The following is a 26,703-nucleotide window of genomic DNA, read 5'->3' on the forward strand; positions in this document are numbered from 1 at the left end:
GGCGCACCTTTGATTTCTAAGAAAGTCAAAGGATTTGTTGTGTGCCTTATAGCCCGAAAAATATGGTAGTCCAAAATCTGTTAACCAATTCTACAACAAGCGAAATTGACATAGATTTTCTATCTCATCTGCAGTTGGCATGGCAGTTGGCATGGCAGTTGGAGAGGGGGGGGGGCTTGTTTTTTGTGTAAACAAATTGCAATTCATAGTGACAATCATTAATATTCCATTCTGTGTATTTGGAATCGTGAATTCATCATTCTAGCGCAATACATTTTTCATACTTCAGTGTATGGAGCCGAGTGAGGTGTCATTTTTTGAGATGCCGTTTTCAATGCTACCATTGACTGTATAGCATTTTGATCACTTTTTTCCAAAAATTATTTTCCTGCAGTTTGTTATTAAAATTTATCTGTGGTGACTTACATACAAATTCAACTTAAGAACAAACCTAGGGAAAAATACCAGTAGGTACCAACACAAAGTATTTGCATTTTCCATTAGCTACAGAGTAGCATTTTGTATGTATTTGGAACATTTACCTCCAGATCACGAAGAAGCCATGTTTTACTAAAACCAGTTCCTTTGCTACATTTTCTCACCAACAGCTTTAAAAGTCCAGACTGAATAAACGCAGATTGGATTTCTTCAAAATCATAAGTCTGCAAATGTAAAATATAAAAATAGGTCAACAAGTGGATAACTATAATTATTAATAATAAATCTTTATTTTTATAGCGTCATCATATTCTGCAGTACACACAGATCATGGGATGGATATACAAACAAAATAACATGGCTGGATAAATCTTCCAATCTAAAACTGCCCCGCCATCTTTATAAAACAGATGTAAAGCCATAATCATTTCAGGGATGCCCCACTGCTTCTGCCAAAGTGAAGGGGGTCGGTCAGCATTTGGAGGATCCATAGGGGGAGCACAGGTTTCACATTTTTAATCGAGGTGACTGAATCATATAGAGGACTATGAGTAAATAGCATTTTACTCATTTTACTCCCACAAAGAAAATTGTTGATATTTTAGTTGAGCCCACAATTCTAAAAAAAAATTGCATTTACGCTTATTATAAATTCCTTCTATCCGAAAATATGAGAACCAAAAACTTGATAGCTTCAAAAGGAGCAATAAGATAGTACATGTGCTTTCATCTCAGGAAAAGCTTGAATACATTTTCTACTGTCTGTGTATACATAAACACATATATACATACATAAATTTAGCTTCCTTGAGGAAATAATAATAATGGATACAACAAACATGTGATGGATAATGGTTGGATAATTGACTATAATTGTTAGGAAAATTCCTCCCCCTCTTCCCATTAACATTAGGTTCTCCAGGGTAGAGAAAATCACCTTATTAATGACATGAACGTTTGGCTGACCGTAAGGTGCTTGACCAGCTATAGCATAATCAGAGAGATTTATTGAAAAGTAAAGCACATGCCCATAGCAACTCAGATTCCAACTCAGTGCAAGTTTTCTAATTTAGGTGCGCATTTGTTTTACTCGTTCCCTGGGGTGAGACATTAACAGTCTGTAAAGATGCTGGGAATGTTACCAGAATCCCTCCGTGCTGTAGCCTCACAGACTGTTACAGGGTCTCACCCTCCCTCTCTGCAGCAGATGAAGTTTCAGCACACAGTGGGAGGGGGAAGTGTTCCTTGCACAGTGTAACAGCATGTGAAGCTGCAAAATTGATTTAAGGAAGGAAGGATGCCATGAATAACATGAGAGGATTACCAACGTCAAAGTTCCTTGATCTAGGAGAAAGTACCCCTGGTTTATCATGCTTGATTTTGATGGTTGATTTCCTTTAACCGGTTCGCGACCGCCCGCCCGCCGTGTATTCACGGCGGCGGTCGCGTCGCGCTGCATGGAGAGGGCTCACGGGCTGAGCCCTCTCCATAGCCGGTAAGTCTTTGCTGCATATTGCAGCAAAGGCTTACCGGTAACATCCGCTAGCACCGATCGCGGGTGTTTTTACAGCGTGGGCTGCCGGCAAAGCTGCCGGCAGCCTCAATCAGATAGCGGCGCATGGGCGCCGCCATCTTACCTGGGATCGCCGCTCCCCGTGACGTCATCGGGGGGCGGCGATCCGTCTCCATGGTAGCCTCGGGTCTTCCGAAGACCCGAGGCTATTTCGTTTTAACCCCTTCATTACAATGTGCTGGTAGCACATTGTAATGAATGAGGAAGAAAATCCCCATATACTGCCATACTGTAGTATGGCAGTATATGATAGGATCGATCAGACAACCTAGGGTTAAAGTACCCTAGGGAGTCTGAAAAATAGTATAAATAAAAATAAAAAAAAAAAGTTTAAAAAAAAAAAATTATAATAAAAAAACCTAAAATTTCAAATCACCCCCCTTTCCCTAGAACTGACATAAATATAAATAAACAGTAAAAATCATAAACACATCAGGTATCGACGCGTCCGAAAATGCCCGATCTATCAAAATATGATAACGGTTTTTCAATGCGTTTAACCCCGTAACGGAAAATAGCGACCAAAGTCGAAAATGGCCCTTTTTTGCCATTTTGAAAAATATAAAAAAATCTATAAAAAGTGATCAAAAGGTCGTACAGTCCTAAAAATGATATCATTGAAAATATTATCACATTTAGCAAAAAATGACACCACCCACAGCTCCGTACACCAAAGTATAAAAAAGTTATTAGCGCCAGAAGTTGGAAAAATAAAAAAAATTATTTTTGTACAGGAGGTTTTAATTTTTGTAAATGTATGAAAACATTATAAAACCTATACAAATTTGGTATCCCCTTAATCGTACCGACCCAAAGAATAAAGTAGACATGTCATTTGGGGTGCTCAGTGAAAGATGTAAAATCCAAGCCCACAAGAAAATGGCGCAAATGCGTTTTTTCACCATTTTCATTGCATTTGGAATTTTTTTCATGGAATATGTAATACCATCATTATGAAGTGCAACTTGTTACGCAGAAAACAAGCCGTCACACAGCTCTTTACGTGTAAAAATAAAAAAGTTATAGATTTTTGAAGGTGGGGAGTGAAAAATGGACATGAAAAAACAGGAAAGGGCCCGGTCCTTAACCGGTTAAATAGATAGTGATATTGCAACATTTATCTTGCACTTACCTTGAGAGTCTTATATAACCCCTTCAGTGCCAGAGACAGGACCCAGGTAGCTTCAACTGCTTCTGCACAGCTGTAGTCCAAGACAGACTGCAGGAGATGGCGGGAGACAGAGGCAAAGTGCTGGAGATATTTCTTAATACACCCTTGTGAGAACTGTCCATCAGAGTCTGTGTTACGGACAAGTTGATACTCTTTAACTAGGACGAGAGATTGATAGTGATTATGAAGCATTAATTATTACTTGGCTTTCTGACCTAAATTTATTGACAGATATTTTGGCAACTTATACTTCATAAAAGGCAACATGAAGTGTCCAGAGTATATAGGGAATCACAATTCATACACCCTACTCACCAGTTTTGCGCTTTCTTGTTTTGATGTCGACAACCACAGCTCGGTTTTTCTCAGTGAAGTGCTTTAATATAATCACATCATGGGGCTCTTTGGCATTATCTATATATACAGATCGTGTTCCCATACACAGTACCTGTAGTGAAAAGCAGAAAAGGTTTTATTGAGATAAGTTGAAATAAATACATGGGAAAAGTTCATAACTGCCCTAAAGTACTAAATGTACATTAAATTATTAAGGACACAAATGGAAACAGAATTAATATGCATTCTTTGAAACAATAAAGCAAATTTGTTTACAATAATTTTTACTGATCAAAAAAAAACAAAAAAAATTTTTTTTCAGTTTTTTAGAATTTAATGTAATTAAGCATACCGTATATACTCGAGTATGAGCCTACCCGAGTATAACCGAGATACCCAATTTCAACTCAAAAGTAGTAGATAGCCTGCAGCCCCCCCCTGTATATTAAAAAAAAAAAATGTGACACACTACTCACCTTTCTTGCTTCAGATCCTCTTGGGTCTTCACACTCGGGCCAGCACACAGAATGACGTCAGCCGCTTGCCGACTTCATTGTGAGCTGCCGGCATCACGAGGGGACCCAAAGAGTAGTGGAAAGACCCGAAGAGGAGCAGAATGAAGAGGCACCAAAGCATCGAATTCAAGAAGAGGACTTATGGGGGGCGTCGGAAAAAGAGTACAGTGTTAATTTTTTTATAGACTCGAGTATAAGCCCAGTTAGGGTTTTTCAGCACAAATTTTGTGCTAAAAAACTTGGCTTATACTCAAGTATATACGGTATCTCTGGTTAAAGACTACAAACAAGGGAATTGAATCAAATAAAAATTCTTGTGAAGGTGTGCATAATATTTTATATCCTTGACTTTGTGCAAAAATAAAGTTTCGAAATTAAAAATAAAATAATAAATTTGTAGAATTTAAGAAATTGAAAATGTTATTCATGTAGAATTCAATTACAATCAAAGTTCACGGTTAGGGACAAGAAAGTTTAGGTTACTATAAATAACATTTCTCATGAAGTCTCACCTCTGGAAATCCAACCAATACTAATAATGTAAATATATTTGTACTCTTTAGCTGGTGTGGAAGCTGTTGCATACAGTGATCTGTGAAAGCAGTCATCACTTTCTGCCATTTTGGAGAGTTGCTCAATTCTCTCAGGATATCAGACATTGTACAAGCCCAATCAAGACCAACTTTGCTATGGAGAAATGGAAAAATAAAAAAATTAAAATCAAAGAGAAGGCAAAACATACATAAATAAAACATGCAGTGATCCTTTACACAAAGAAACACTAATAAGCAATTACAAAAACTTGATTGTTATAACTGTAAAATGCTTTCTCCCCATGTGATTGGGTGTCACAGCTATACCCCTCCTGTAGATGCTGTGCTAATCTGTTCATAATCTATATGTAAGAGCAGAAAAAGCCTGTACTGGTACTATAAAATATACTTAAAAGATTTCCTTATTGAGCAATGACAGAGCACTTTAAAGAGGAGTCTCCTGCAGTTTTGACCGTACAAAGCTGCAGATAGTGTTTGGTATTGGCCATGGAAAGTGTGTGTGTTATTGAGCAGTACTGTGTAACTGCATTTATATTTCAGATTGTAGCTGGACATGAAGAACTGGGGGAGACTCCTCACACTGCTGTGTTATTTACTGTCTGCATTTAAACGGTTTCCCGGCACCTCCCCTCCGGTATAATATCTATTGGATAATAGGTCTGTAAAAACAGATCTGACTAGGACACGCTTTATTTTTTGACAAAATGGATTCTTCCATTAAAAAGAATTGCAATTACTGAAGCCAAGTGCAGTCCACAGAAAAACAAACAAAGCACAAGGCCATGTATTTATCCTTCTCCCCTGCCCTTACTCTATAAAGGACACAAGCAGATGACTGGTGGTAGACTATCCTAATGACCTTGCTCCTTACCTCTAGGGCATGCGGGCAGTGTTATTTATTACTTATACCTCGTTACTAATTACACACACCCCCTAACCCATCCACTCTTCACAGACAGCTGGCGACATCAGTCAACTGTCCACAAATTTTACGATCATCATTCCTTGAGCTGCCAGCAGCTTACAGTGCAATGTGCAAGGAATGGTGTTCACGCACCCATGCAAGATTAACACACAGCCTGCTGACATTGCCGGCTACCTGCGAAGAGTTGGCGGGACAGGGGGCGTGCATTATTGGTTGATGGCGGAGCCATGAGGTGCTCATGTGACGTTAGCCTGAACACTTCAGGCATATTTTAACAATGTTATTTTCTCAGGAATTCATAAGAGGTATAACTGGTAAAAAAACACTGCCCGCATCTCCTAGCGGTAACAAGCAAGCTAATTAGGACAGTCTTGATAGATGTCCTTTGAGCGCACAAGGACATAATTGTACGCCCCTGCGGGAAGACCTCTAGCATGATCTCAACGTGTAAGGGTCTCCTAAGGATCGGATCTCCTGTGCTGGATCCAATCCTCTACTGGGCAGCCTGAGTTTTTAAAAGTTTAAAATATTAAAATAAAATAAATATAAGCCCATAAAATGTCACTTTACCACACAAAAACAAAAAAAACGCAACCCCCCCAAAAAAAGTAGAAAAGTGATTAAAGTATGTTACATGCTCCAAAATAAGACCACTAAAAAGAACAACGCTTCTCGCAAAAAATAAGCCCTTAATCAGATTTGTCAGCCGAAAAATAAAGCTATGCATTTGAGAAGACGGTGATGCTAAAATTAACAACATTTTCTCCAAATTACTTTTTGTTCAGTAAAACTGGGGGTGGGGGAAATCAATATAAAAAGGTATTTTCATAATCGTGTCGACCCATAGAATAAAAATAATATACTGATTTTATGGTATGGTGAACGGACAAAAAAAATTAAAAATCTTCCCAAAGGTTGATGATTTTCATTTCCTCCACCAGCAAAGAGTTAATAAAATCTCATCAATTAGCCATAGATGCCCCAAAATTATGTACCAGAAAAGTAAATCTCATGCAGAAAAAAAAAAAAAAAAAAAGCCCCTATAGGTTCACATTAAAAAAGTAAAAAATGTAAAAGCCTGTACAATTTGACATTGCAAAACTGCTCTGGATGGTGCTTCTTCTTCTATTCTATGCCCGGCCGTGCGCTCATACACACATGGGGTATCCATACACTCGGGGGAAATCGGGCATCAAACTTTGTGTTTACCTACAATACATATAATATATTATATATCACAAAATATTCTAAACAAACCTGTCCAGACATATAGCTCCTAGGCTGAAAAGCAGTTGAGTTGTTATCCAGCCATCTGGAAGAGAACTCCCATCAGATTCAGTCTGCACACTGTGCATCGAAGACAGAACCTCCTTCACTGCATTATCCACCTCACAAGGGTTCAGCCGTAGGATTAACTGTCCCAGAAGTCCCAATGTTAAATGGTAGGATTCATTTAAATGGCCGGCATTGGATATAACAACTTGGAACATCAGTGGCAATACCTGCTGAAGGTTTACAATGGAGTTCATTGTATCCTAGAATAATAATCATAAAAATAATTATTAATAATAATCTTTATTTATATCATGCCATCAAATTCCGTAGCACTTCAAAAATCAATAGAAAAGGTACAATGCCAATAGGAAAATTCCATTTAAAAAAAAACAAAAAACGAATGACTAACAGAAACAGCTTTTTTTCTTTCAGACTCAAGTCATTTTCTCATTCACCAAAACATCACACTTTATTTTAGACATTTAACCCCTTAAAGACCAGGCCCTTTTTCGTTTTTTTGCATCTTTATTTTTCACTCCCCACTAAAAATCTATAACTTTTTTATTTTTCCAAGTAAAGAGCTCTATGATGGCTTTTTTGCTGCGTAACAAATTACACTTCATAGTGATGGTATTTAATATTCTATGCAGTGTACTGGGAAGCGGGGGGAAAAAAAATTCTAAATGCAGTGAAAATGATGAAAAACCGCATTTACTTAATTTCTTGGATTTACTTTCTGAGCTTGGATTTTATGGCTTTCACCCCAAATGACATTTCTACTTTATTCTTTGGGTCAGTACGATCACTTAGATAACAAATTTGTATAGGTTTTATGTTTTCATACATGTACAAAAAAAAATGTTTCATTTTGCCGCCTTCTAGTGCCAATAACTTTTTCATACTTGTATATACAGCTGTGGGTGGTGTCATTATTTGCAACTTTTGATAACGTTTTCAATGCTTCTATTTTTAGGACTGTGCGAGCTTTTCAGCACTTTTTATTGTTTTTTTAAAAAATATTTTTCACAATGGCAAAAAAGTGCCATTTGCGACTTTGGGCGCTATTTTCCGTTACGGGGTTAAATGCAGGGAAAAAAATGTTATATTTTACTAGATTGGGCATTTTCGGACACAGCAATACCTAATGTGTTTATGATTTTTACTGTTTATTTATATGACTTCTAGGGAAATGGGGGCAATTAGATTTTTTTTTTTTTTTTTTACACTATTTTTCAGACCCCATAGGGCAGTGATGGCGAGCCTTTTAGAGACCGAGTGCACAAACTATAACCAAGACCCAATTATTTATCTCAAAGTGCCAACACAGAAATTTAATGTGTGATTTATACTCCCTTCTCTGTCACCACATTCATTGATACCAGCACCCCGAGGATACCAATAAAGCAGAAAATAGAAGAAATTTAGATGATCATTGTAGCTTCCCTCCAGGATCCCATTATTATTATTATTATTAACAGGAAGAATTGTCAGGGCCGGAGCTACAATGATAATCCAGATCTGTCCACACCTTCCCACTCCTCCAGTAGTCCCAGGTAGTACTGTCACTTTAAAATAGCTCTGTATACAGCAAGTCCTGGGCTGTCTAGGACTGCAGGAAGATACCTGGAGTCATTTCTGGTGATGGCCTGAGTGCCCACAGAAATGGCTCTGAGTGCCACCTATGGCACCAGTGCCAAAGGTTAGCCACCACTGCCCTAGGGTACTTTGATCCTACCATATACTGCCATACTGTAGTATATGGAGATTCTGCACATCATCTATTACAATGTGCAAATCGCACACTGTAACAGATAACCTAAAACATGATAGCCTCGGATCTTTGTGTGACCCGAGGCTGTCATGGCAACGGATCAGCGCTCCCTGAAGATGTCACGGTGAGCGACAATCAGAGCCAAGATGGTGGAGCCGGCAGTGATCAAAGGTTAAATACCCGCAATGGGTCCTAGCACCGAACGCGGGTATTAGCGATGGGCGTTTTTTTCATTGTCAAGCAAACGCCCGGTGAGTATGAAGAGGGCTCAGCCTGTGAGCCCACTTTGTACTCCCCCATATGCAACAAGACGTAAGGGTTAGTATTTTTGAGCTATGGGGTTAATTCCTGTACCATATACTTAAATTGCAGCACACCAAGAGTTATGATAACAAAAGGTGAACTTTTATTCTATCATCTATCATGACGCAAGCGTGAAAAAAGGCTCCCATGACGCAAGCGTGAAAAAAAGGCTCCCATGACGCAAGCGTGAAAAAAAGGCTCCCATGACGCAAGCGTGAAAAAAAGGCTCCCATGACGCAAGCGTGAAAAAAGGCCCCCATGACGCAAGCGTGAAAAAAGGCCCCCATGACGCAAGCGTGAAAAAAGGCCCCCATGACGCAAGCGTGAAAAAAAGGCTCCCATGACGCAAGCGTGAAAAAAAGGCTCCCATGGCGCAAGCGTGAAAAAGCCACACACAAACAAACAGAAGTGTTGCTGTTAAGATGATGGAATAAAAGTTCACTGTATTTCATCACATCTTATAGTGTGCTGGAATTTTTTTTGAATTTGAGGAGGACCTGAAGCCCTTTTTTATGGGTGCACCCATCATTTTGGTATTTGTTGTTTTTGACAGTTGTGTTGCTTTTACATTTACTTTTTGCACAATTTATACAAATTTCACTAATTTTACACAACCACTAAAATAAAAATGTCTTACGTTTTTCAATGGAGGTAACATGGCAGCTAGGAGTCCCAAAATACGTTCCTGGGAGCATTCAGCAAAAACTTGGTCAGAGCTCAGGATTATAGCTTTGTCAACAATATTCTGCCTAAACATTTCTCCAGCAACTATTTAGTAGAGAAATAAAAATCAATGAATAATTTTTACACTTTTTCCCAATGACAATGTAGATAGGACTCTGTATAATACAGTAACCTACACAGACATTGCTCTTTAGAGATTTCTGCATCATCTTCATCAGGATTGGGCTCTTTAGAAGAGAGGTCTTTTTCTTGATGCCCCCCTGGACAGCGTGACTTGGTGAGGACAGGTATATTTGTGTCTGTGTCCCCTTTGCTCTGCAGGAAAAACACAAAAAGATGAACAATCGCCACTCCTATTTTTAAAGAATTGTACTTTATTACCATTGTACATTTCTGGAAATACCTTTTTTGGCGCAGTCCGTTTTATTGTGGTATCCTGAACAGGTGGGAGTTTATTTAGCAGAGTAACTTTATTGCCATCAGGAACCTTATCATTGGAAGACTCAATAGATGGTGGCTTCTGTTCATTACTAGTCCACATGGAGAGTAATGAAGATACTCTGACACCTACAGAAATATGTTGCAAATATAAACTTACAAGAACAAACTTGCATAACACAAGCTTAGAAATAAAGTCATTAAAGAGTAGTTCACCTGAAAAATCAAACACCTATTTTACCAAGTGGTGTTTGCTTGTCATGGGGCAGGAGAAATGTGGGGGCAGAATATTTTAGGCAATTTAGCAATATACAACAATTAAATGTTCTGTAAAGTAAAGAATCCTGGTTCAGAAATGTCTTTTACTCATCAGCTGCCACTCTTGTCCACAAAATGGCTGGAGAAGAAGATCTCTGTGATCTCTAACGGTCTATGACTTATCTCCCTTCCAGGACTTCTAGTCCAAAGTCAGGAGAATCTAGCATTGCCGGCCCCTCCTGATCAATGTCCTGATGATTGGGCGAAACGCTGAAAACTTTTCCGCCAAATCTGAGAAATCAAAACCTCTACACGGTTTTCTCAAAATCCCTGCCCACCCTCACATGAGTGTTATCTACAGCATGGAGGTGGTTAAGGACCTTAGAGTGATGCATGAAGCATGTGACTGATCCCCTACACCCTTTCATGCTGCTGGTAATAGGTCGGGATAGAGCCAGGGGATGGGAGAAGTTTTCTTCTTATGGTCACTGGGACTGGGTACATAGAAGTACTGTGTATGCGAGTAAATGGATTGTTAAGGGAGTCGATGGATGTAGCAGTGACCACCAGAGAACGTTTAATAGCTGTCAAATATATTTTAATTTTTTGAACACTAAATCTGAGGTCTTATAGTAAGGTGTATCTCCCCTTGGCTACATGTCAAGACCATCAAGCTTCCATCACTGGTTTAAAATAGCCATTGTTTAACACCTGGTCATCCTATAAAGCCCAGAAAGTAGGGCAGTTTTAAGAGAAGAAATGTACAGGTGATCCATGACTTACAGATGGCTCCTAGTTACAGACAGATCTCTCTATCAATTTTGACTTCTGGTGAAGCTCTCTAAATGCTTTACATTAGTCCTAGGCTGTAATGATTAGCAGTAATGTGTCTGTAATTAAGTTTTATTGAGGATTCCTGTTCCCATGACGACACAAAATTTGGAAAATCCAATTGTCTTTTCTTTCTGAAAACAAAATAAAAAAGACAAAAAAAATGAAGAAAAAAACCCACTTACCCTTTCCTTTCTGAGCTTTCATAAGACAACTTGCCACTAGATCAGTGGAATTAGCCTGTATTATCTGGGCACTGGTAATCACTGTGGAATCCAGTTTCTCGCTTTCCTTTTCTTCTTCACTGGCCAAGTCTGATGAGTACAGAGCCAGGGCAGTGAAGAGTAACCATGAGTAGTTGTGTATGTAAGGCTGGATTAGCCGCTGCCGATCACTGATTTTACTAGTCACAGTTGGATAGATGGTGATGTTGTGGCTAGGCAAGTGGCTGAATATGGAATCAAGAAAGAACAAAGTAAGGATTATGATCTTTACAAAACCTTTCCATAAAATACTGAATCAAGGTTCTTTCACGTAAAGGATCTGGAATTAACCCTGTGGCCCTTAGATAAAACCTTTTTTCAAATGCAGGAATTTTCAATTAAAAATCAATAGTCATGCATAGGCAAATTACTCATTATATAGTAACGCTAATACACTTTATGCAACTTTCCTGCCAGGAGCTCAACTATGGTACAGTAAGTCAGCAAGAAAGGATGACTTATTTTACTGTGTTGAGTTCACTACAGTACCTATGAGTATACCTCCTATAACATTACTAGTTCAGGCTGCTGCGGTCTGCTTTGTTCTACAACTCTGGCATACTAAAGTGGCTGCAGTGCATATACACAAGGCTATTATACCATGTGCAAATTAGCTTAATGAAATCGGATGATACAGCGGTCACTTTCCAAGTCCTCCACCCACCCAAAAAAATAAAAACAACAACTGTCCTTCTTTACCTTCCAGTGAAATTATTGGTATTCATGTTATTTTTTTGCTGTTGCAAAGAAACCCCTCTACATATCCCCCTAAAGGGCAATCTTAAGGTGTGTGTTAAAGGGGTTGTCCGAGAGTTCTGGAAAAAAAAACTAAAGGTGGTAGGGAGAGGGCTGCTTAAAAAAAGAAAGTCCTACTTACCTTCCGGTGCCCTCCGGTATCCAGCGCTGCTGTCACTCCGGTCCCGGTGCCATGTAAACAAACATGGCCGCTGGAGCAGCGCAGGACTCAGCTTCCGGCCGGCCACGCCTACCCGCCCCTATTCACAGCATTGTGTATGGGGACCGGAAGGTTGTTGGGTCCGGATACCGGAGGGCACCGGAAAGTAAGTAGGACATTTTTTTTTAAAGCAGCCCTCTCCCGGCCACCTGGAGAGGGCCGACCCCTTTAATAGATTAGGCCTCTGTGGTTATCAGCCACTGAATGTATACAAGAAATCTTCAATTAAATGAAACAAAGCCACATAATCTTTTATGATCTAGGAATACATAAACTAAAACATTTGTTAGCAGAAATAAAAAATGGTAGTACCATTCAGAAAATCTCATTGCAGCATAACAGCCGTAGCACAGATCAAAGTCATCGCATTTACTGCAGTTGATTCTATGGCCAATGATAAATCCTTGGCAATGATCACATGCATATTCCATATTAACCATCTCATGGTCATCCTCATGTCCTTCAGGCTTTACTCCACCTGTTATAGACAAATTATTTTATTATTAAAACTTGTTATAAACATTTACCTAGACACATTTTACATTACAGATAAATTAATCGTAGTACCAACAATAATAAAAGTTATAATCTTACCCAGGAAGCAGGTTTTGCATAAATCCATGTCATTGCATTGCAAACATCTGTACCGATGCCATGGTGCTATTTTATCACAACCATCACAGGATATTTCAACATTCAACAGGTCACAGTATCGTGCAATGAACATGTGCATCTACAACCAAAGAAGGCAAGTTCAGGTCAAACAATATTCAATACACTCATAAGAAAACACTTACAGATTAGTTTCAGAGTATACTATAAAAGTAAAGCAGGGAGAGACATTAGATATTTTATAGTACATCCCTTAAAGCAGGGCGCAAACCAACCATGATGCAAGACTATGCCATTATAGAAGAAAATACTTGGTGTGTGTCCATCTCCGTTTTTAATGAAAATACCCACATGATAAAAATATCTTCAGGTGTGTCCCATCTCTGAAATCCAAGTATCCAAACCAGTGATGCAGCACCGGGACATTCAATCAATGGCTCTGAATGTTTAGCCTACACAGTTTACATAGTTATTAATCAAGACTTCTTGCATCTTTTCAAAAGTAGCTTGTATATGGATGCTAAGAAGGACTTTCCTGCTTTTTTCTAGTGTAAAAGCAACCAGAATTGTTCCATGTGATACACATCTACGTGCTAAACAAAGAGCTGAAAGTGCAGGATCCACTATGAACTGCATAATCTCTGGAGAAATGCTCTCATGTATCTGGAAATTCAAATACACTGGACATAGCAGCCATTCCACAGTATTATGATGGCTAATCCTGAGATCACCCGACCACATACCACTGGACTTAAATTTGTTTTAGAGGACACAAGAAATATCTTCTTCCATAAAATGTACTTGACCACTTCCCTTTGGGAATGATTTCTCCTGATCAAGCATGACGTCTTTCAAGATGACAGCCATGTTCCAGACATGCCCTAAAAGATAGCTCCTCCTCTCCCATTACTTTCTTTGGTATTCAGATAAGTCATTTTACCTTAATTTCTGTAATAAAACTGTTCTGGGACTATTTGTTTTGATTAAACTTAATGAAAGTAAAAATTTTTACCATAATATCCATAAATATAAAGTGATAGAAAAATAAATATGCGGAAATGTTTCAATGTTTATAAATCTAATATATAACCAAATAAAACTAATAGCTCACCTTCCTCCGAACATCTGGTTCAGCCTGACTTATCTTTTCATACCAGATTTCAAACATTCCATCTTTACATTCATCCAACCACAAAAGGTTCTGTCTGTAGTCTGCTCTCTCGTTTTCCTCTTCCCACTGTCTGAAATGAGACATGAACATTATCAGAAACAGTTTAGCTTCAAGTAAAATAATAATAATGACATTGTAACATTTCCCTGCTGAGAAAGTACCCCACAGTAGCCCTAAACACTAACCATATGACCGGACTCACTTTATGGTGACAAGCAGAACGTTAGAATATAAAGAAGAATTTAATTTTATCAAAATGTCATAAGGTACCAAATATTTATTGCTGGTTATTTCAATGCTAAGTAGCAGATCCCACAATGCGGCTCACTATAACATCTACGCTGTAGGATTACAACCAGCCAGGCTTCTGTTTTCATATTTCATACAGAAAATGAATACACCTACTTCCCCGACAGTAAACCATGAGCAGATATTACCATGTGCAGTGTCGGATTTCTTACCTCACAATACTATCATGGGTACTGATATTCTCCTGAGACATTGATAGAAGTAGTTCTGGAAGATCAATAGTTTGAAAGAAGGACAGATCTTGTGGTTCCCAGCTCATGTCTAACATATGCAAGAGAGTAGTTTGCACACATGATAATGCTGGGAGAAGGGATCTGTGAAAACAATGAAGAAAGGCATGGTTTTACATAAATATTAATACAACATCAAGTAACATACCCTTTTTATTAATAATTTTTTTCCATAAAGGCCCGGAAAGCAGAAGCCTCTGACAGTGAGTAAAGAGTTACTAAAGAGATGAATGCATTGTTAGTGTAATGCTAGAATCCCTTATCGACCAAACTCCTGGTGTTGCCCTGTAAGTCGACAAGTCAGTGCGTCTTCCCCTTTGTAGTTACCATGTGTTACTGCTATGTATAGTGCAGTGGAATCACATTTTTTGTTGAACATAAAAGCCATACTTTAACACTCCCTTTAACACCATACACAAATGTGACAACGTTATGCCCTACAAAAGTAGTGGAAACAATGGGGATGCAATGCTCACTAGCGCCCCTTAAAGAGCAAGTCCATAGGGATGCTTACAATCAGATCCTAGAACAATGTACATAAAACATGCTGTATATGCAACAAGCTGTAATGCACTTTCTAGTAAGCCACCTTTCTATCATAAGTAACCAATAACAAGTTGATCAATATACATTATCAAAGTTCTGAATGATTAAAAACTACCTGTCATTAATGTTGTTAAAACCCTTAACAGCATTAACTAAAAGTACAACGAGTCTGTAGTATGACTCCCGGACTTCTCTATGCAGTTCAGCTCCACAGCCTTCCAGGTGACCAAAATAGCTAGAAAAAAAAAAAAAAAAAAGTTATTTGAGTGATGACATTAACATTTTTAATTGTTGACATACGATTAATATTTATAATAGTTAAAATTAATTTAAAGCATCACATCATTAAAAAATGTAATGAAAAATTGTTATGATACATAAAGGGATTAGAAAGAGATTGTTATTTAAAGACCATGTGACCATGGTCAGATTTCTGTCCACAGGAAGTAAACAATGAAGCTTTCTATAGAAGGACAGCAAGCAGAGATCTAGAAAACCGTGAGGAATTGATACAGAAAGTATATTGGAAGATTACATAATTTTCCATAACACAAACATTAATTTTCTGAAATGGGAATACCCCTTTAAGTCTACCCTCCTTTTAAGGGCACACCATTAAATGTTAAGTTTTAATCATTTGCCGGTATATCAGTGATTTTTGCATATAGTAAGCCATAAATAATACGCTTAGCTCCTTCTGCTCTAGAACATGCCTTCTGGAAGTTTCACTGCATTTTCATTGTAACATGTTTGCTCTAAACAGTTAAACATCTTCATCTGAACTATGCACCATCACACACACAAAAAAATCATATTATGAGCAAGAAACTCCACACAATGGTTCTTACTTGGTGAAATCATTTTGGCAAGCAAGTAGCTCCAATAAGAAGAGCACACAGGGCGGTTGAAAGAAATGAGGCTGGCCCAGAGTATCCAGACAGTCCTGAATTATTTTAAGGACCTTGAGAATGCTTTCAGCCTGGGCCCTTCGCAGGGAGAGGACCTGCAAAACACTTGTAGAAGGAAAAAAAAAAAAAAAAAAAGACATGAAACTTTTAAACAAGTATAAAAAGTAAATATGCAAATATGTTTTGCAACATGGGGTAAGGAAAACACTGGGGCATATGTATCATTGTATATCTGCTGCCTCTTTTCAAAGTTGTCTGCTGTTGGCACACATGTGCGTTCTTAAAGAGGACCTTTCACCACCCCAATATCCGCAAGAAAACATACAATCACGTAGGCACTTGCATCCTGATTCAGGGGCACTTTGAATTTTCCTCCTAGCCCCCTCTGTTCCTGAGATATGATCCTCGGTATCTGACTATTCACAGTGTTCTATAGTCAGAGAGGAGGAGATGCAGCACGGGTGGGAAGGGGGTTGTGATTATGCCAAAATATTCTCTGACCCCATCCAATTGGTGGCAGAAGGTGACAGGAGAGATCCCTTTCTTGCCATGTACGAGTATAGCTGAGGCTGCTGCGCGTTCCTGGAACACTGCGTGAACTCGCAAGAGCGTTCTCGCGAGAGACATGCCCCTGAATCAGGATGCAAGTGCCTACATGATGGTAGGATATTTGGGGTGGTGAAATGTCCTCTTTAAAGGATATCTACCATTTATTTGGCACTTTGAGTGACACAAAGTAATTATTATTATTGTTTTTACAAAAATGATGAAAATGAGCCTGAGGGACTCGGGGCTTCATAACATTAATTGAGCCCAGGGCCACTCTGGCTCATTTGCATAATTTTTAAAACATTTTTGTAAAAACAGGGGCACAAGCAGCTAAAAGATAAGTGGAAACAACCAAAAAAGTGCAAAAAAGAAAATAATAAAACCAGTCAAAATAAAGATACATGTCCCCTATCGTCTCTAAGCTACCTTGTACAACATCCCCCTTGAAGTTCGACTTTATCAGGTCATTGTGCTTGTGCTTTGATATAATTCCATAATGAACAGATACCCAACTGTAGGCAGCACTGTTTCAGTGTATTGCATCTCTTCAGTACAGTGTAGACAACTAGTTAAGCAGAGTAAGAGGGTGGAGACTAGGTCAGGGAAATTAAAGGCCGTTAAAGTCCACTGTTGATCCACTAGAGAATTCTGGGAAATATGTAAATAGGTTTTCCAGGAAGGGATAAAGGAAAACATTGGGTCATGACTACCTTCTCATAAAGTATAACATAAGCAAAAGGCAAGGCATAACACTGGCATCGATTTGCCACAAAGCTTTGGATTAAAAGCTGAAATTGTGTCCACTTTTTTAACTCTTCCAAGCAATACAGCCTCAAACACCTACATTAGCTTCACTTGTGAATGTTGTAGGCGCTCCCGTATTACAAAGCCTTTCTTCATAAAAGGATAATTAGAAGGCATTTATATGGGTGAGTGATCTGCTTTGATCACTTTACGTTAGTATTTTTCATAATACATTCTGCTAAAAGCCTTGAGGTCTAAAAATAACTAAAGTGAAGGAATGTTTTCAGTTTTTACCTTTCATGGGAAATTGTTGGATCTTTTACAAAATCTAAGATGTTCTTCACAATGGGATACTTTTCCTTCACAGATGGCAACACCTTTGATTCTTCCATGGAGCGAAATGACAGCAGGCGAAGCCTTGCTCGGTTAAATGGAACCTTCCGGGTAGGAGTAGGGGGTGGAGAGGAAGGTTCATCCCCTGATTTTTCTGAGGTTTTATTCTGAGTGCCTACCGGGGTCTCATATTTAAAGTCTTCAGGATCTAGTCTTTTCTGACAGTCCTGCTCAGGCACTTGAAACTTCCCCAACAGACCAGATTGAGCAGCTTCGGGGGAGGCATTTATCGGTGAGGCACTTGATGCTTGAAAATCTGCCTCCACAATGGAACCTTTTCTCTGTTGGCTGTTTAATAGCAAATCTTCATCAGCAGAAATAAAACTGTCCAATGGCGGCCGTGATGTAGGAATAAATCTCAAAAGTAAAAGACACTTCTCAATGCACTGTTTTGCTGTGGGAGAAATGTCAATTATGAAAAAAAAGATATTCAAACAGCAAAAATGGAAATTAGTCAATGACAAAAGATAGGTGATTTTTTTTAAACTCTTTAAGGCCACTTTACATTGAAACTAACAAAAGAATGTGTCATAAGCCCTTGATGCTAATCTTCACATACTGAGCAAAAAATACATTTATGTAAAACAGACTGTTCCTACGCGTACTGGTTATTTTATGTTGCGAAGTGGAAAAGTGAAATCAAGTGCAGTGACTAAGACAGCCCACATACACGATATAGCTGGCTGTCTTCTATGTGTGAGCCCACCACTCACTGCACTCAGGAAAAGTTTTATTACAGCTAGAGAGAGACCATGCTAGGAAGTTATCCATTAAGGGGATATCATCATGTACTGACACGTATACAGCTAACTTATCCTAAATCACTACGCTACACCATTGATACATTGTTCCATCAGTAGTGGTTACAGTGCTCATGGTGACCTGTCAATAGCTAGGGAGAAGCAGCAGCACTGAGAACAAGCTATATCACTTGGTTTAACGTTCCCTCTTCTCTGGTTTCACCTGAAATAGTCAACAATGAAACCACTGTGGTAGCAACTCAGATATTAAAGCAAAATGCCAATGAAGTTTTCCCAGAGACAAAACCATTAAAAGGAAATCTACCAATAAAATGGGAATGCTAGGAAGCATATTTAACGCTCTACCAGAGGATGAGGTTTGCTTATGTTAGGGATTTTTATGCAGGGCCCCAACAGCCCTCTTGACTTTTGTAAGGTGAGTCCTTATTAACCCTTTGAGGGAGGATGAGATAGCTGCCGCCAGCGAGCTGACAGAGTGAATGAAAAACACAGTCGGTCTTCCCATGCACTCAAATCACACTGTTTATTTCCAACAGATACTGCTATATTTTAACACATAGAGATCAGCATTTGGGGTGTTGTATGAATGGAGATAAGACACTTAGATTCTATTGGCCATTATGTTTTTGTACCAGCACATTCTGGGAAAAATGACTAGGCCTTGCTTACAGCCATGCTTATCTACACAATGGCTCCTAGAAGCTTCTTCATAACCAAAATAAATAACAAGAATACAGAGGCCCGAAGGACGGTAAGAAATGCCAAGGATATTGTGAAAAGGCAAACAACAGTTTAAGTGAGAAAAATAGCTGAATTAAAACATTTAACTCTATAACTTCTAAAAGGGAAGCATACCCCCCCCAAGGTGGCCGCTGTATCTAAGATGGCGGACAGTAGTCAAGATGGCGTCTGAAACCAGTGCGACCTCCTTAACACTTAGTTGTGTAAAAACTGGACAGGTTCCTTTTAGAAGATATAACAGATGATGATTATTACCTAAGGTGTCTGGGTGTATCTCTGCTCCATCAACAGGTCTGTCACTTCCACTGGCATGAAGAGATTTCTGTTTCATTTCTAGCTGTACAGGTTAGAAAATAAAATATCTATATGAAATTAAACACGACTAAAGTGCCAGACCACAGCACTTATGTGCTCCAAGAAAAACCAGTATCAAAATTCTTACCATCCATATTCTAATCCCATCCGCCAAGGCATAAACTTGTGCAAACTCTTCACTTAAACCAAGACTGCCATTGCTGAGAACTGGAAGGATTGCAAGTTACACAGATTAGTACACAACAGTGTAGGATTAATAATAAAATATAGCCAGCAGCCATTTTTCAAACAAAATTAGATGTGCTGAAATCAGGTCAGTGACTTTTAGCTGCTTAAAAGTTATGTTGCAGCCAAAACCCCAGAACAATAACCTAACATGGACCTAAATCCATGCCAATTAAGGTCGCTGTGTAAGCGTTTAGGAAAACCATGTCATTCTGGTTGTGCCTTTGCGTTTTAACTATCACACTAATGGCTAATGTGTAGCATCTGTGCTCTTTCTACTATCAGGGGTTGGCTGAATTCTATGAACTTTTAGGCAACATGCAAGTAAGGTGTAAACTATATCCACTTGTCCATCCTGCCTTATGGACATTAAACATAGTGTCTGCCACAGTGGACTTCTAGCACAGGCACATGTAGGTTTGAATAGAGAACGCTAAATGACTTATCTGTTGATATGGTGGTGTCCACAAAAATGTAGTAAACAGCACAGTACATTAATCCTTTGCCACCAAAGCGCTTTCGAGTGTTTGCATTATTGTATGAGGGCTTGTTTTTAGAGGGACTAATTGTATTTCCTAGTAGGGGTATTAAATGCAATCTACTGGGAAGCTTTGTTGTTAGGGCTTTCACTGTGCGGTCCAAATGACCTATGCCCTTTATTTTTTGAGTCAGAAGAATTTAGTCTAAATAAGTTAAACAATTACCAAATACTATTGGCCATCTATTATACGCGGACGTAGTGGGGTTGGGCTTTTATAAAAATATACCTGCACAGTGCATTGAGTCAGTTAAAAAGGCTGCAATCATTGCCATCTCCTCTCTCCTCTTGGCCATATCTTCCCCTTATCTCCTCCCTCATGAAGTCATTACCTAAACCCTTGCTCCAAAAAAATCTCTGGCAGCTCATGTCTATAGGAGGGAAGAAGAGGGAGGTATAGGGAGATCTAGCAGAGCAGAGAGGAGAGGACGACATTCCTGTGACTAGATGCAGTTTGGTGGTAGGGAGCCAGGTAATTTCTATATACACCAGTGGAAACACCAATGTTCATTATAAAAGAAGATTGCGGTATGGTATTAAATAGGCTATAGGAATCCATCATTAAAGGGGTATTCCCATCTGCGCATTTACATTTAATTAAATTCATTTGCCATATGTAAACATTTCTTCAATTGGATGTTATTAAAAAAAAATGTTCCTGTGTGAAGATAATTTCTCATAAATGTTGCCATGTTGTCCCTTAGAAACGAGATAGCTTCCTGGATACGACCACCTCACATTTTGGCAGCGGTGGCCAGAAATGCGCTATAGAGTCCTGCCAGACCACCAGGATTTAGCGATCATTACCACAGGATATCTGTGGGACATGCAGTAACTCCCGGACATTTCATATACAACATCTTTTTCTTTCTTTGTGCAATCCCTCCAGCAGAGGTGGCCGTATCCAGGGACACAGTATTGGACCATATCACTACATTTATGAGAAATTATCTTCACACAGGAACATTGTTTTTAATAACATCTGATCGAAGAAATCTTTATATGTGGCAGATTAATGAAACTGAATGTGAATGCCCAAACGAGAATACCCCTTTAAGTAAAAATGTGCAACCCTGGAGACAAGTTCCCTTTAAGTGTTTTGACAATGCAGAGGACGGGTTTTTGAAGACAGTCTATGCTAGTTCACACCGATTCCTTCTTTCAGCATTAATAAAATCCCATGCATTTACCATATCTCTGAAGTTTTCCATACAACTGTGGCGTTAGATACACTAGTGCAGCAAAGGTGCAGTTCACAGCTTGATCAACCGCAGAACCCACGACTAAATCATTCTTTGCCTGCTGTTTTCTAATGACTTGCACCAGTCCTTTGAAAAGTTCAGAATTTGGGCCACAGAAATCCTGGGTAGGATCTGAGTTGGCAAAGTCAAGGAGAAAGTTACGACAGTCATCTGTATGAGATTTCTTAGTCTGGAAATAAAATAATAACGTAAAAGAGCATATACATAATATTAGGTTACAGCTCTAACTATGGTTGCGTTTATATGCTCTAATTTAATTCACAGTTGCCTTTTTAAAGAATAAATATTTTCCCATTCATGAATTCACACTGGGCACTTGAACTGCGTTTTAAAAAACGCAATTCAAGTACAGCAGGGAGGAGCTTGTCCAATCACAAGTATGTTTAGACCTAAACGCTTGCGTTCTGGAACTAGGTCAGTTGCCAGTAAACAAGCAAACGAATGTCAGAGTTTAGGTCTAAACGCATCTGCTTTCGGGTGTAACTTTTCCCAGGAGATCTTGAATTGCATTTCAAAACATAATTTAAAACAGAATGTGTGAACCCGGGTCCTACTGAAAACGAGCTCTTCTGACTGCTCCATTTTACTAAATAACTTTATTAGCTCCATGTTGTTTCCAAGAAGTGTATGAATATAGTCTGTTTCCCCCAAGCAAGCTTGGTCTGAGAAACTTTCTCCATGCACTTGCGGGATTTCCTGGATAGAAACCCGAATCACTGAATTGAACTGACATGATGGGTTCAGTTCAGTGATTTGGAGTGTGGTCTGGGAAATCCCACAATTGCATGGAGCAAATTTCTCGTAGGTCCTCTTGCAAAACAAAAGATGTTTGAAGTTTGTCTTTTGCTTTTAAATGACTGAGCAACAAGATCATTTATAGCAAAAGACTTCACTTTCTCTTTGTAGATCTTTATTCCCAGCTATATATCAATCAAATGATGACAGGCTCCAATTTACAAGATGAATAAAGCATCAAGTTGAATAAAAACACTGAGCACAAATTGTATACAAAGTTTGGGCTGTTTCAGTCAAAAAAGTCATTTTGTTTTTAATATACTGAGACATACACCTGACATCTCACTGCCTCTATCAGAGGTCCCCTTACCAGAGAAACACCTGGTGTAGAGTAATGTGAGTGGTATATTGTTAAAATTGACTAAAAATAGTTTAGCTAGTTAAAGGAAATCTACCATTGAAATTATTGTGGTACAGATAGCATACAGCCCCACACTTTCCAATGGACAATATATCCATCTATTTTGATGGACGTATTGCCCACCGAGCCGCGCTGTTTCGGGGGAAAAAAATAGCTGGCGTCATCTTTCCCCTCTCCAGTGTGCAGCAGTATGCACGCCCGACTGTACATTTGTGTGAAACTGTCCTTGCGCATAGATGCAGTCATTGTGACTGTTTCAATATTATTTTTGTTATCCATGGCCTCCTTCCCTCTAAAATCATGAGACATCATACAAATTATACTAATTACCCTAAAGGGTTCTTAGTGCCCTTCATGCTCTGCTTCATCAGCACGTCACCCTCCCTCTGTCTCATCTTTGCAGAGGAAGTTTTAGCACACAGTGAGAGAGGGAAGTGCTCCCTACACAGTGTAACAGTCTGTGAATGTGCAGCACAGAGGGCTTCTGGCAACACCACCAGTAGTCCTTCTGGCTCATTAGCATAATGATGTAAAGATTTTATTTTAGGAAGGAAGGAGGCCATGCATAACAAATAACAAAGAAGATTACCAGAGTAACTGTGCCTGGGTCTAAGTGCTCCAAATTTATCATGCTTGATTTTGATGGTAGACTTTATTTAAAGGAGTTTCCAATTTAAAGGTTAGTAAAGCAAAATCACCATTGCAACAAAAGTTACAACCTTCTTATACTTCAGGTTTCAGTTACTTTTGTCAAAAACATGTTTTGCAGTCAGTAAATTAAAGCTAAATTATATTACATTGAGCCAGTGAAAATCCTTACACATCCAGATCTGCTTTTTTGAAAAGCCTATACTCCTGTATTCAGTCTAGGAAGTACTCTGCAGCAGCTGCACAAATTTCAGTAGCGGTTTTCTACAAAGTGTAAGCCTGTAAAGCCCAAAGAATTTTGTAAACTGGTTACAATTGTATCTAAGGGTTCCCATTACTGAAAACTGAAGTACAAAGTACTGTATAGAAAAATGTAAGGCACAGTTCACACCTGCGTTGGTATCCATGTTATCTTTTATCAATAAATGGATAGCAGAAGTGTAACGGGATCCAATGAAATGTCTTTTGATGTCAACTGACTTTTAATATCTTTGTTTAGCACTTAAGTTTTTCGAGTGGAAAATTGAACAGAAGCTGCTGCGCAATTTCTTCTGTATCAAATAACAGAATAATGAAAACAGTACAAGTGGATATCAATGGACATTTTAATGGATAAGAACAAATGTTTTGGAAAAGAAAAATATGAATAGGTGAAATTTAGTTGTAAAATATAGACATTTGTTTGACAAATATGGTTTATCACAGTAGGAAAAGACAAAAAAGATCTAGAATGTTTAACACAAAGCAATATTTAGATTACTCCACAGCTTTAGGGTGAAGACACACGTGGCGTTTTTAGGCCGTTTTTACCAAGTGCGTTTTCAGATCGTAAAAAACGCATGCCATTTGTCTGTTTTTAATTGCGCAAATTCAGAAAAACGGACAAAAACGCATGCATTTTCAAGAAAGGCATGCGTTTTTTACGATCTGAAAACGCACTTAGTAAAAACTGCCTAAAAACGCCACGTGTGTCTTCACCCTTAGGCTACATGAACACCTACCGTGAGCACAAACAGACTGCAAACAGGTGGAGGAGAGATGAGAAGCTCTGCTCAACCCCATCTCTGAAGGGGGAATAGTGGCTGCGCCACAAATTCAGGAAGGTATGGGACCTGCTTCATCTTTTGCAGTGTAGCTTTGTGGCTAAATCTCGCTGCAATGAGACACTGTGACCGTGCTCAATAGGCCTCAATGGGGACTGTGAGCTGCCTGCAATTTTTATGACTAGCTCATAACTGCCATATACGGGTTCATGTGCATGAAGCTTTACACAGAAGGGATCAAAATAATGACAAAAGTAATAAAAACACACAAGTTACCTCAATATATCCTTGTTCCTGGAGATTTGGTTTTGTTACCATGTTGCCTTCTGTGCACTTGTGGTGCCTAAAGATGGATTTCCATAATGGGGAGCTAATAACTGAAGTTATCTTTGTAGATGGTAAGTCTGCAACAGGTCCCAATTCTTTAAAAAAAAAAATTACCTTACAAGTTACAAAACAAATGCTTACATGTACATCTAAAAGATAAGCTGCTTTTAAAGAGGACTTTTCACCTCCTCACACATATTAAGATGAACATGTTCTGTAAGGGCTGCTACACAGATTCAGAGACATTTTTCAATTCTCTGCAGAGATATAAGTCCCAGTATCTGACATCTCACTGTTCCTATCCTCTCCACTGTCATCGAGGTGGTGTTGGGAGGAGACATGTGTTATAATCTTCTCTGACAATTAGAATATCATAACACACCTCCCTTCCTCTGCTCTAGGTCCTCCTCCCTGACAGTGAACAAGATTTAATGGTCAGATATCTAAACTGATATCTCAGCAATATCTCAGGGGATAAATTCAAAATGCCGCTGAAGTGGTACATATCCTTCCATTGTACTTTATCTGCATTCTTATTTGGCTTTGGCTTGCAAAGCCGAATACAAAATACGACATGGTAAAATTGTCTTCAAAGACAAAAATATCTAGCCCATGTTGGCAGGAATTTGTTTGCATAATCTGTTCTCTTATCAGATGCGGCGTGTTGCCTCTGACTGTTTGGATAAATTAAAATTCACGAGGAAGATTAGCTAAACCATACATTTATTGAAAAGTCCAAGCATTAATCTGTATTGTTCTCACCATCCTGCGCTACGAATCATGCTTAACCCAAATTATGGGCAATGTGCTGTAATGTAAACTATTTGTTCTTAATGAACTCCCCTGGGAAAAAAAAAAAAAGGCCAGAAATATCTTACCGCACGTGGACTTCATAGCCATAGAGCGGGATGCTAGACGGCCCAATAATCGCGCAACAAGTAGCTGTAAATCTGAACTCCATGACAGGGCAATGTCTGGTAGGCCATAGGCAGTCACTGTAAACTTAAATCCCCATTCATTGTTGCTACTGTCCGAGAAGAACAAAAACTGAAGTTGTGGACCAGCCTTGAAGGTCACTTTCTGAAAAGTTATAAAAAAGTAATATTTCCATTTTTTTTTTTAATCAAACATTTTTACTACAACATTTTTCCATCTTTTAAGACATAGTAGACACAAGACAGAAAACACATTCCAAAGTACATAAAATAGACATAACTTCCCTCCCCCCCAACTGTGCAGGTAGAGCAACATGGCAGGATATACTTGCATAGGTACAGTTTGGTTCTGAATTTTGACGGCCAGTTTACAGGCCGACAGACGATAGCTAAGACTTCCAAGCAAATCTAGATATATCCTACTTGGTAGGCCCGACGTATCCATCCATCTGCCCCACAACTTATCACTTTTTTGGGCATTTTCTGTTTTAAATACACACCCCATTCAAGTCTAATAATGTCATTGACTGTTTGTACAAACTGCTTTTTGGTAGGATGCAAACTCTAGATCCACCTGTGCACTATAGCCTTACAGGCCAGATATAACAGTTTTAATATGCATTGCTTAGTCACCTTGTCCACCTCCTCCAATTCAATAATGCCTAGTAGGCATATCCTAGGATTTGGATCAAGGTCTACCGTTCTAATTAGTTGAAGTACCTCCCTCCAGAATCTGCCCAATCTCCCACATTATGTGTAACAGATTGGCCTCTGGGATGGAACATCGAGGGAAGTTGGAATCTGAACAAACTCCTATTCCATGAAGCAACCGCAGGATTTTAAATATTATGTAAAAAACTAATTTGTGACATTCATTGAGCTTCCAATGGGGATAACAAGGGGACATTCTCCAAAATTTCTTCCCACTGCTCCTCCGTCAACAAACCCACATCTGCCTCCCATTTTTCTTAAACTGAGACATGGTGACCCTTTTAAGTAT

At 38.9% G+C, this 26,703-nt stretch overlaps 1 protein-coding gene across 1 annotated transcript in view; it reads right to left on the minus strand.

Moving 5' to 3' along the window:
• Nucleotides 1-26,703, minus strand: part of ZZEF1 (zinc finger ZZ-type and EF-hand domain containing 1) — an 84,147-nt gene that overhangs the window by 21,503 nt on the left and 35,941 nt on the right. Inside the window, exons 24-44 of the mRNA XM_072136141.1 lie at nt 25,647-25,848; nt 24,718-24,863; nt 21,523-21,763; nt 19,697-19,776; nt 19,510-19,591; nt 17,654-18,146; nt 16,007-16,171; nt 15,274-15,393; nt 14,535-14,696; nt 14,014-14,143; nt 12,885-13,023; nt 12,603-12,768; nt 11,258-11,520; nt 9,949-10,112; nt 9,722-9,860; nt 9,499-9,629; nt 6,770-7,047; nt 4,546-4,720; nt 3,498-3,630; nt 3,144-3,340; nt 543-662 (exon numbers count right to left, since the gene is read on the minus strand). Of these exons, the coding sequence (XP_071992242.1) occupies nt 543-662; nt 3,144-3,340; nt 3,498-3,630; nt 4,546-4,720; nt 6,770-7,047; nt 9,499-9,629; nt 9,722-9,860; nt 9,949-10,112; nt 11,258-11,520; nt 12,603-12,768; nt 12,885-13,023; nt 14,014-14,143; nt 14,535-14,696; nt 15,274-15,393; nt 16,007-16,171; nt 17,654-18,146; nt 19,510-19,591; nt 19,697-19,776; nt 21,523-21,763; nt 24,718-24,863; nt 25,647-25,848 (3,726 nt within the window). The remainder of the gene's footprint in view (nt 1-542; nt 663-3,143; nt 3,341-3,497; nt 3,631-4,545; nt 4,721-6,769; nt 7,048-9,498; nt 9,630-9,721; nt 9,861-9,948; nt 10,113-11,257; nt 11,521-12,602; nt 12,769-12,884; nt 13,024-14,013; nt 14,144-14,534; nt 14,697-15,273; nt 15,394-16,006; nt 16,172-17,653; nt 18,147-19,509; nt 19,592-19,696; nt 19,777-21,522; nt 21,764-24,717; nt 24,864-25,646; nt 25,849-26,703) is intronic.

The sequence above is a fragment of the Engystomops pustulosus genome, chromosome 2, assembly GCF_040894005.1.
Source record: "Engystomops pustulosus chromosome 2, aEngPut4.maternal, whole genome shotgun sequence".
Taxonomy (NCBI): Eukaryota; Metazoa; Chordata; class Amphibia; order Anura; family Leptodactylidae; genus Engystomops; species Engystomops pustulosus.